The 12,137-nt window shown below is 33.5% G+C and overlaps 2 protein-coding genes across 5 annotated transcripts in view; both read left to right on the forward strand.

Moving 5' to 3' along the window:
- LOC148611363 (FIGNL1-interacting regulator of recombination and mitosis-like) overlaps window positions 1-3,626 on the forward strand; it is a 45,799-nt gene extending 42,173 nt beyond the window's left edge. For 3 of the 4 annotated variants that reach the window (XM_088591851.1, XM_088591853.1, XM_088591855.1), the window contains 3 exons: window positions 191-382; window positions 1,642-1,731; window positions 3,378-3,626. In XM_088591851.1, the coding sequence (XP_088447977.1) occupies window positions 191-382; window positions 1,642-1,731; window positions 3,378-3,560 (465 nt within the window). In that variant the 3' untranslated portion in view covers window positions 3,561-3,626. The remainder of the gene's footprint in view (window positions 1-190; window positions 383-1,641; window positions 1,732-3,377) is intronic. The other variant, XM_088591854.1, reaches the window with a different exon arrangement.
- Window positions 3,627-7,028: 3,402 nt separating this feature from the next.
- The window catches only part of LOC148611365 (uncharacterized), a 29,884-nt gene continuing 24,775 nt past the window's right edge, over window positions 7,029-12,137 (forward strand). Inside the window, exons 1-2 of the mRNA XM_088591859.1 lie at window positions 7,029-7,300; window positions 9,873-10,455. Of these exons, the coding sequence (XP_088447985.1) occupies window positions 7,181-7,300; window positions 9,873-10,455 (703 nt within the window). The 5' untranslated portion in view covers window positions 7,029-7,180. The remainder of the gene's footprint in view (window positions 7,301-9,872; window positions 10,456-12,137) is intronic.

A 12,137-nucleotide genomic window follows, 5' to 3' on the forward strand; every position in this document is an offset into this window, starting at 1 on the left:
TGGACTGATTTCATTCTGTTTCAAATGAAAGCTTGAAAGGCCTTGGTGAAATTGAATATGATACAAACATATCACTGATTTCAAGAGTAATGTCCCTTACCATAGGTCTACCTCCTTAAGGTCTGTAACATTTGTAGTGCTGCAGCTTGTATGGCAACTTTATAGCATTTTTTTATTTGCCTTCTTCCAGCAAAGCCAAATATTGAGCAAGATCCCAGAGATATATCACAGTCTATTAACAGATACAGATCTTGTGGTACAGCATGTAGCTTTAGAAAGTTTTACCCAATTTGCTGAAACTACTGTCCATGAATCAGTCGTTCCTCAGTGTATACAAGATAATGTAGACTTGCAAGATAAAGTTGTTGCTTTTCTGAACAAGGTATTGGTTGAAATTGTTCATTGTATAATATGCACATGACTTTAATGGTTTGAACTGTTTCAAAATGTGTTACTGATACTAGCTATCCTCATTCTCTGAGGCCAAATTATGAAAAATTCTCAGTTCTTAGACTTTCCCTTGTCATTTTGTAATTCATTATTACCAATTTCTATTGCTGTATAAGGCCAAATAAACTTAAATGGTAGATTTTCATCCAACCTTCTCAAAAAATATGGGGCGGGAGGGAAGATTTCATTTTTTTATTTCTTACCAGATATTTTCTACCTTAATTTTAGCTATTTGAAGTATAGATATGTACTAAATCCATAGCCACATCAGTTTCAAAGAAGAAACATTTTAGTCACCAAGAAACACAAGCTTTGTGTGTTATAGAATTTCAATACTAGAAACTGAAAAAAAATTAATTTGAAATTCCTGCCCAAATTTTTTTTATTTTTGTCAAATTTTTTAAGGGCGGTAGTGTATCAAGGATGATTTATTCCGCTTTTTAGCAGTTTTCAAGTAATATGGTCAGAGAACTCAGAAATTGATTTTGAATGCCCTTAAAACAATGATATTCATGATGTAAAAAACTGGTTATCTGGTACTGTAAAGTTATGAAAGTGAAATAAAGGATGGGGATTCTAGTAATCTTCAAACCTGTTTTTCTTACCAATTTCTTGTGCAATGAACAAACTGTTCAGTTCAGTCGAAAATTGGGTTGACGTTGGTGAAGGAGGTCCATGGGTCAGATCTCTGAAAACGCCAAAGTCGAAGACTTCATAATTGATAGTCCTGTTAAACTAGGATATATAGGACAACATACTGATTTGAGTTCAAAATTGATGTATCTTAATTGGATGACCTGACTTTCTACAGGTTATTGTTTCTATTAAGCTAATATTTTACATTTAAGTCTAGCACAAAGCAAGGTATGTTTGAAAATTCTGAAATTTATTCAAAATATGTTCAAACCCATTAAAAAGTGTTCTAAATAAAACATATTGCATGAAATATGGACATGTATACTTGCTAGATATAGTTAAAAATGGGGTGTTCAACTAAAAATCTCATTTTTAACATAACTTGTTCTTAAAGCAAGTCAAAATATTTAAACTACAGACATAGTTTGTCATTTTTGAGGCAGGTTGAAAAAATCCTGACCTAGTTTACTGGGCAAATGTTGGCAAAAATTCATTTCTTATTCTGCAACAATCAGTCAAGTTCAGACAATTTTTGAAAGCATTTTAAACTTGTAGACTACATCACCCTCATCAGTGAGAAGAGAGGATTATATCAGAGAAATGATGGATGGTTGTAGATTGGATGATATTGAAGAAGTGTATGAGGTAAAAAGAGGGGCGGTTATTAATTTACAAAGGTTTTTGCATGCTGTTTTATGACGGTATTTAGCAATATTTCTTTACCTTGAATTTTTATACAACCATAAAAAAATGGTATATGATGTTGGTCTGTCCACCGTAATTTGAGAATTCTTTAATTTGTACAATAAACTTCTAACTTTACACAAAATTTAGTTATAATAGTCTTATTGTATGTACACTTTTGGAGAAAATTAAATTTTTAGTTTCAGAGTTCCAGAACTTTTGATATTTTTATTGATTTTTCACATGCCACACTTTAATTTGAAAACCCTTTGTTTTAATTAACTTTGAATTTACACTACTGGCTGTATACTATTTGTCGATAAAGTTATGGACTTTTTCAAATTTTAAACAGGATTTTTTCCACATAACACTGTAGCTCGAAAACTCCTTAATGAAATTCAAACTTTACACACTTGTGTGGTATGATGTTCTAAAGGTCTGTTATACTTTTTGGGGTATATTTCTAAAGGTCTGTTATACTTTTTGGGGTATATTGGATTTATTTATCTATGCTCCAATGTCTCATTTGTGAGAAGTTTGACAACATACAAAAATCCCTGTACTGCAATTAAAAACCCCTGATTTATAAGAATTGTTAATGATACACATGTCTGGGAAATCTTTTCTCCTGTTGTTATTTCTTGGATTACAAGCAAAGAATCCTGTTCTGGAGAAAAAAAATCTGTGTATGGATAATTGAAAATTGTTAAAATCTTATGACAAACTTTAATGATGAATGGAAGGTTGTAAAAACCGGATTATGCTGATAGTTACTCCTAAATTTTTTTTCTTATTGGTTAATCCTGACATTACATAACATAGGAAGCCCTGAGTCTATTAGGCTAATTGGGCTAATAAACATTCTCATACATTTGTTGTAACATGAAGTTAACACCGTAAATTTCAGGGTGTCATTCCACAATAGTCTACCTCAAATCTTTAACACATGCAGAGAGTTATTTTTGAAGATTTTTTATTTTTATTTTCACAGATATATTTTGCATTAGCATTGATTCAGTCGTAGTATATTTGAAAATTTGCTGTCATCTATCTAGATTTGATGGTTGCAAATATCAGTTTACTGGCTCCACTTATGCTGTGAAGTTAAGCATTACCAGTAAACCTAAATCTACAATTGACACATCCACATTTTCGAAAATGAAAAAAATGAAAAAAAACACAGTTATCTCTTTTAAAAATGTATTTACAGTTTATATAAACAATAAATAAAAGATGACAACAGTTCTATACTTGGATTGGACTTCCACATCATTTTACATTACTTTACAATAATCCATGGAGTTAAATGTTTGTTGGATTCTTAATTTTGTGGTTCCAGACAATCAGGGAAAACCACAAATATTTGTACCCCATGAATACTGTAGATATATTGATTTTCACCATGTATTAATTTTCAGTATTTTTGCAGTGGACAGAAAAGCATGCAAAATTGATTTTAAACTCTGTTTAACCCTAATTATTTTTATGATAAAAAAAAATTAGCAACTATGAAAACTAATACATTTTCAGTAATAATTAAACCCCAGTATACGAAAATGTGATGTAATAAGGAAGTTAATGTTTATTTTTGGTCTTTATCCTTTCAGCCTGTCAGCAAGCGTGCTAGAACAGAACCTTTGACCTCAGATTGTCGAAGAAAACTTACAGATATATTGACAAATTGTGTTCAAGGCTTACAGAAAAATTCAGACAATTTACCAACAGAATTGGTTCAGCAACTGAAGGAGGCAAGAACATGTATTTCATTCATTCTAGATGAAAAAGGATGACACATTGCATGTTGTTCAATTTGTAAATTATGTTTTATGTCAAATTATATATATTCAAAAACTGTACACTTATTTCAATAGCCCTTTTGCTGAACTTATTGCCTGTAGGTGCATAGGTGGATCGAAGCACACCCTCCCTGCCCCCTTTGACTCTAGATTATCTTGTAAATCACTTGAGCCGGCCTTTCTCTGAATTTCTGGATCTGCATGGTATGCTTAATAGCAACTATTGTGAGTTTGTTTAAAAATATCATTCCTGTACCCATTTGAATAGTGATATACTCTCTATGGATGATTTATTTATCATATTTTGTGTTGTCTATTTTGAATTACATCCGTTATTTACACAATGGATTATCATTGAAAAATACTTTAACAGTTTAATATTAAAAATTTGGTGAAATGTGTGTATTTATTTGTGTGAGCTCCCATTTCACTGTCCATCCGTGATGTCTTGTGGATGCAACTCTGAAACTGATGAAACTGATGGATTCTTTTTACCAGTGCATTTGGTTTTATGTATTGTTGTGAAGTGTAAATGTGCATACTTCATTGCCATTTAGATTTAGCAAAGCTTGTTGAAGCTATGGGAGAAGATTTCATAAATATTAAAATCTTAATCTTTTATCCATTACATCTGAATTTACTCATTCCACTTTATCAACAAGCATTTTCTTGAGTTTGATTTCATTTACTTAATCATCCAAGGCATGGGACATTTGGCTATGCATAGCTGTCTTCTATAAATTACTAGTTTTCCATTTCTGAGTCATAAGACTTCATTTAGACAAGAGGGAGGATATTTCAGTTTTCTGATAATAACTCAATAATGCTTTGATGGATTGTTTTTTATTACAACCACAAAAAAATTGGGGTCATATAATGTTATGGTGCAGTTGTCATAGTTGTCGTTGTCTGAGGACACTTCATTTCTGTGCAATAACTTTAGTTGTGGGTAACCAATTGTACTGAAATTTTGATATGATTATACTTAACACCAAAGGAAGGTGTCTACTTAATTTGGATTCTGTGACCCCTATTGTTTTAGAAAAAGGGGCCAAAAAGTTAAAGCCCATGCAGACTGTTGTGTTCTTTTTCTTTTTTTTTTTAATATTGATTATTATTTTTTTATTGTGTTCCTTATTTAATTCTGGTAAACAAATGTATAAGCAGATTTTATGCGTTTTGGACCGCTTTCAAGTTATAGGGGGGGGGGGGGTTAAAGTTGGGCTATGCCCAAAAAATTATTAGATTCCTCATAAAAATCCCTGCCGAAATATTTCAATCAGATTTCAGATATCTCATACGATTTTCGAGGTATAAGGGGTCAAAGGAGCCACACCTGAAAAAAATACTTTTTTATTTTTGGTCTGATTTTTAATTGAATTTTGTGCAATAAAGTGTCCAAACCATTTGCTGTGTTCATAATAAATTGCAAGTCCTTAAGCTTAAGTGTGTTAAAAACTAATATTGTGTCCACACTTGCCCCAACTGTTCAGGGTTCGACATGTGCGGTGGTATCAAGTTGCGCCATGCCAAGCATTTTATTCGGTTTTGTATTTATTCGGCAGCGTGGTATTTCGGTTCATTAAACTCTTAAAATGGGCATCTTTATGAACAAAAATCCTTTACTGTAAGTGAAAATGCATAATAAAAATGTATGCACAGAAAGTGCCAAAGGAAGTACAGCAGTATTGCTTATGACTTTAAAGCCCAATAACAGAAAATATATTTCCCCGACCCGTGTCTCCAAATAAAGAAAAATCATCAAATAATTAACTGTTACATAATGAATTACAAACAGCTACAAACCCGTCATACTTTCAAGCGAGAGAAATGAACATGCGTTAACAGATCGAGTACTACAGCTTGATGTTAAGAATAAGGAGCTTTTCAGTTCATTTTTTGTTACTTTTTCAGCAAAACTGCAAATTTTACAAAGCAAGGGTGTCTGTCAAAATCATCATCATTTACAAAGGATATATGAAGTAATGATGTTTCATTAATTTTGATAAGCAGTTTGTCAAAACACGTCGCCTAATAAGAATTTAAAGAAAAATTAAATTTCGGTATTAGAGAATAACATGATCTCAGTTTTCTGCATTGAATTAATCATGAACCAAGTTTTTGAGCCAAGCAGGGGTATCACATGCCTTAAGCGAATATGTGAAAACTTCGCGGTTTCGGACATTGACTATTTTATAGTGTTAAATATACTGTATATAGTAACATTCTGACAGACATACATTTTTCTTCAATTTTCAATAACTTGAAAATAAACTTTTAGTAAAATGACTGATCTTCCGTGTGACCCATTGATTAGTTGTTATTCACGATCCTTAACATCCTCCATTCACGATCAGGCTACAATACTTTACTTATATTATCGATCTGTTCACGATCATTTCTCTCGCTTGACAATGTGAAGGGGAGATATACACGTATACAACTACATATAAAGTACATGTATTTTGCCGGAAAATATCAAAATTATTTGGCGAGCACATTTTCTTAATAAAACATGCGAAGTTTGTCCAAGAGGTTTTTTTTTCACTAAGAGAACGATGGTAAGGAAAAATATTAACCTAACTCTTACACGACAAACGCGATGACTTTTCATTCCGTATTGTTAACTTTTTTTTTCATCTGTGTCAACATCCCTTCAGCACCTGCATATGGAGTTTTTATATCACAGCTCATACGTTATGCCAGAGTTTGCCGTATCTACGCGAACATTTTGTATCGCGCTAGACTTCTTACAACTAGGCTCCTGGAGCAGGCTACAAGATTGACGTCATCACTACAGAAGTTTTATAGTCATCATAAACTCGTAGATCGTTACGGTGTATCCATCTGCACCATAAAACTCATTTGTTCAACGTGCCAGTTTCCCTTTCCTCTTTCGTCTACCCTGGACTTGACTTTTTTTAGAAAATCAGAGGGCGCTTATGGTGCACCTGGTCCTTGCTCCCAGTTTTTAGTAGAGTATGAGTTGCCCATTTACTTATGTTACTTTGTATGTATTATTTTGGTTATTCTATGTTTCTTGTTGTGTGTTTGACTGTTTTCATGTCCGGTCTTTGTCCATGGATTACATTCTTTTGATATCCGCTAGAATCTTGTTTCCATTGAATACTCTTCAGCAATCTATTGGGCGCGGCATTAGGCGAGGACACCTTTAAACTCGTTACCTGTTTCCTGTTTTTTGGACGTTGCTCATAACTGGAAAGGTAACCAGGAGGAGATCTAATGCGACATAGATGGATAAATGCATTTATATGTATTTAGATGAGTATTTTTATAGACCATTTTTTGTTAAGAGTATGAACTTGGTGTATATATCGATCGGGCATTTGACACTTTAGTTCAAGGCAGGTGTCGTCAATGTTATTTAATTGGAAATTCCATTTCCATAGTAACAAAATGCAATCACATGATACTAAAATTTATCCAGTACACTTAGTATTTACTAACAGATTTTGAAGTATGGTCTTTGCTAGGTACGTCTGAGATGTTAAACTAATGATATTCATCAACACTATTATGGAGCTTCTATGAGACGAGCATGTGTGAATGATTACTCCAACATGTATTGATAGAGAGTTTATACCTGAAGGTTAATGAAGATGGTCATTGCTAGAGGATCCAATGGGATATACATTTCTTTATTTCTGTTCTTTTTGGTCATTGTAGCATATTTCCTAATTGACACAGGGAGTATCGGCTATGTATTTCTAGAGGTAAGTCGCAATTTTTAGAAAACTCGTTAATTAGACTTATTGACTCAATAGTTACGAGCGGTCTACGTAATAAATTCAACTTAATACGCATTTGCATGTCAAAAGTATCATCTTTCTTTAAATTTATAAAAGACCTGTTTCATTCCAGTGTTTTCGTTTCCATACGTTATTATTCATGTTTTATTTATTATTTCACAATATTAAACATTACCTAGGTGTTATGTTAAAATGTAATTGTAATTTTAATGTGGCCATATTAGTTTTAATGGAAAAAGCTAGAAAAGAAAGAAAATTTTGGATTTTAACAACCCATGTAGACTTCTTGAAAAAATGTTGATACCTTATTTGTCCCCATCCTTTTATATAATTGTGGAATATGGGAAACCGATATAAAACAAAATGATTCATCGGTTGTTGAACGTTTTCAATGAAATCTATGTGTAAATTGCCAACAATCAACTCTGCATTGTAAACAACCTCTGTGGTCGAAAATTTCCTTTTCTTGTATTAAGCTTTATAATCACTTATTGTCAAGTAAAGATCCATTGGTACATAAAGTATTTTTGTCTACAAAAAGTTCAAACTCTTGGACAAAGAAAATTAGTATATTATCTCACCGTCTTGAGTTCTCCTATGTTCTTCATGAAAATAACTCAATAAAACATCTTGTAGGATCTATAAAACAAAGAATTCATGATCAAGTATCACAAAGTCAGGAGTCCAGTTCATCAAACTCTTCAAAATTATGTTTCTTTAAGAAAAATTACAATGGTCAAAGGCCTCCTTATGTTAATACACTGGTAATAAATCTGAGAGATCGAATATTGGCAGAATCGTATCTCATAACATTGCAATAGATGTCCAGGCGCGGATCCAAGGATGGGTGTGTCGAACGTACGCCCCCTCTAGAACGAAAAAAAAAACATTTTTTTGCATAAAATCTTGATTTTCAACAAATTTTACCAACAAAGTTTTCTTTAGTTCTATTTACGCCCCGCCCATCACCCCCCAACCTGAGATCCTGTATCCGCCCCCTGATGTCTATCCCAATCGTTGTAATAATAGAAATGGACTTTGTGTAACTCAGACTCAATTGAGGATGAAGAACATTTTTTCATTAAATGTGACAATTACAAAAGAATGAGAATCCAATTAATAGAAAACTATCCAGTCTCTTTAAAATCGTGTTTCTACAGCAAATCCTCAAAAACATTTAAGTTTTTGTTAACATTTAGAAGTGAATACTTAGTAACTGTATTAGCATAATATCATTTGTTCTTAAAAAACTGTTGTCATTCACTTATTTGTTTGATTCGATTTATAATATGTGATACCATGGGTCATAACCATTTGAATTTATTGTGTTTGTGCCAATAAAATATTGTCTATTATCTATTACATATGCATGTTTGTTTTAGTTGGTGCTGTCATTGTTCTAGTATAACATGGGAAGTCGCATTTATATGCATTCACCAAACAAGATATTTTATAATTTGACTGTTACCTAGGAGGTGTACATTAGTGTGTTATGAGGTCTCCACCATGTAGCAGTTTATGTTCTGTTGTCGTCTAATCGTTGCTTTCAAACAAATCTTTCTGTAAAATGTATAAAGTCTAATACATGTAAACCTTTTCAAATTCACGATTCTATCTGTCAATCGACCTTACTGTTCGCTGGTCTAAGCGAAAGTAATTTTACTGTTCGATAGTCTGAGCGAAAGTAACTTTGTTGTTCGATAGTCTAAGCGAAAACGACTTAACAGTTTGATAGTCTAAGCGAATGTGACCAATTTCAAGATGATGATTGGGTATTTTTTTAACAATCTTGAATACCAATACAGGTCTCTCACGGTCGATGTTAGTAGTTAGTAGAACCAACTGGTGTTGGTGGCGGAGCTCAGTCTTCGGGAAACCTGACCGAAGAACTCAGCTGGCCTGCTGTGTAGACAGGCTTAATATGTTTGTTCCGGTACAATTATACCGGTTTGATATGTTAATTTGAGTGTGTTGTGTTTGTTCGGGTGGTTTAGGCCGGCTTGATGTGTCTTTGTGGAAAATAACTGCCTATTGCATGTATCCTTTCTATTTTATCGTGAATTTGATAGTTAAGTGTAGCAAAGAAAGTATATAAACGTTTTTCATGAAGGTTCCGGTCTTCACGTGAACTTTATACACTCACACCGGAGTATAGAATCAGCCAGAAGAATCTACTTCGAATCAATGTGCCGTGTCTCGATACTTTTTATCGTTAATAAATTACCAGGGGCGGATCCATGATTTCAGATTAAGGAGGCGTAAATAGAGCATACGCTCGACACGCCTGTCCTTGGATCCGCGCCTGATTACATTACTTTTTGGAATAGTAGATAATTAAACATAAACGTGTATTAATACCATTCATATTCTCTGGGATTTTTTAAATGATTTAAAGTGTGAGCACGCGGTTTAACAATTTTTCTTTTCGGTCTTTTGTGTACTATGATTTTTACTTCCTATGTTGTCTGTTAGGTGTTCCTGTTATTATTTTTACTTATTTTCCTTCGTTTATACATTGGGTATTTGTTTATTTCAGCATCTTCATACCGGGCTTTACTTCTTGATAAGACAACCAGTCGGACATATCTACTTGTATTCAGCAGTTGTTAATTTTGGACCTGGTTTGGAAAATGCTTCTAGTGTAACAGTTAACGTATGGGATGGAAGCCAGAACAAAGAATTTTCTTGTTGCCTTTTTCATGACGTACAGAAAAGAAACCCAATTCAAGTTAATGCCTTCATAAAAAATAATTTTGGGTATTCGACTTTAGTTGCTCGCCAGTACGAATGTTCCATACCAAGACTTAAAAAGGATATTATAGAAATGGGTATGATAGTAAGAGGGAAACAATGTTATCCCACTATGCACACAGTGTCTGTAACGGTACCGGAAAGACATGCAAAATCATTAGCAATCTGTGCCAAAATAGCTTATGGAACACTTTCTCCCCAGAGACTAATCGAATGGTTCGAGTATCAGCGGTTGATGGGAGTTGACAAGATTCTTGCTATGGTTCAGTATTTAAATGACGATGCCTACAGAGTCTTAAAGTATTATGAAAAGAATGGTGTATTGGATGTAGACGCATTCCCATCTCCTTTGCCGGGGTATGTTCCAGGTAATCAATTTCTTAAATTGAATATTGTATTTTCATAATGTGTGTTATTTTTCAATAAAATATGTTTAAGCTAATCGATTTTCCGAAAAGTAGCAATTTTATTTACGTAGTAGAAACCTAGCCCCCGAGAAGAGACTGTTACTTGGACAATAGGAAGCATAGTATACTAAGGACAAAAAGACACACACAAAGGAAGTAATACAAAAAAAGGCAGTCATACTGTTATAACAAGTTAATAATCTGATATAACTAATCACTAACTTGTTATATCAAATTACTAACTTGTTATATCAAATTAATAATCTGTTATAACAAATTATTAAAAGTAAATTGTATGGCCCTAAAAGGATTCCGTACAGTCATAATACAATTGAAATAAAGCCCCAATCGGACGACTTGATTATGATAAATTGGGCGACATGTTCACTTTTTTTTTTTTTTTGGATTGAACGACATTACTTTCAGTGAAACACATAGATAGAGCGAAATTTTAATTCATTAACTGGGAGACACTTAAATCGGGCAGTTATATTTATTTACAGATAAATGACTGTTATCTGTAAACGCTTTTTTGCAAGCTTATTGATGCTCCAACAAAGATGGATGCATATTCGCTAGCCACCGGTTACGGTCCTGCCCCTACGTAAAGGCAGGGGACAGAATTGTAACCCTTGACTAGCGAGGTTGAGACGGGTGCTGGAATAAGATATGTCAAATATGTGCTTGGTTCCCTTGATTACTCTTGTATCTATCCACAATAGTTTCTTTCAAGTTTCTCGCAGTTTATGGGGAAAGAGTCTTGTTTAATGTCTCATTCCTATGGATAAAAAAAGATGTAGTCTTTACTGTGTAGTTTTTACACTCATAACGTAATATTTGATTTATTTTCTTTTTTATGTTTGAAGTTCAATGATGTTGAATTTTTACCCATAGAAATACTGTGAATCAAGCTTATCACAATCATACGGAGAAGACAAACTTCACGTACGCCGTTTTTATCTCACCTGGCCGAAGACCAAGTGAGCTTATGCCATTACTTAGCGTTCGTCGTCGTCGTCGTCGTGGACAAATTTTAAAAAATCTTTTCCTCGGAAACTACTGGACCGACAGGTTTTAAACTTAGCATGCTTGTTTCTTTGGGTGTTCTGCACGAAATGACCTTTGGGATTTTTGATCCATGAAAAGACATGGCTGCCGTTACTAAAAATAGAACATAGGGGTCAGATGGCAGTTTTTTTGCAAATAACTCAAAAACTGTTGCCTTTAGCAAATTTATGGCATGGGTAATATTGTTCAGCATCATGAGACAAACCTGTGCCAAAATTTTCAAAACGATTGTCAACTGATGTAGGAGTTACGGTCCCTGAAAAAGTTTTTTTTTGTATTTTCGCATGTGCAACTTTGAAAATCTTCTTCTCAAAATCCATAGCGCAGAATTCAATGAAAGTGGACATATATGTTCCTTAGGGTATCCCACACAAATTGACAGTTGGGATTGTTGATTCATGAAAAAATTGGCCACCATTACTTAAAATAGAACATATGGGTCAGATGGCAGTTTTTTTGCAAATAACTCAAAAACCGTTGCCTTTAGCAAATTTCTGGCATAGGGTTAAATTGTTAAGCATCAAGAGAAGGATCTATGCCGAAATTTTCAAAACCATTCATTGACTAGTGTAGGA

This window comes from Perna viridis, chromosome 7 (assembly GCF_037379345.1).
Source record: "Perna viridis isolate PV_CMFRI_1.1 ecotype Kerala chromosome 7, ASM3737934v1, whole genome shotgun sequence".
Classification (NCBI taxonomy): domain Eukaryota; kingdom Metazoa; phylum Mollusca; class Bivalvia; order Mytilida; family Mytilidae; genus Perna; species Perna viridis.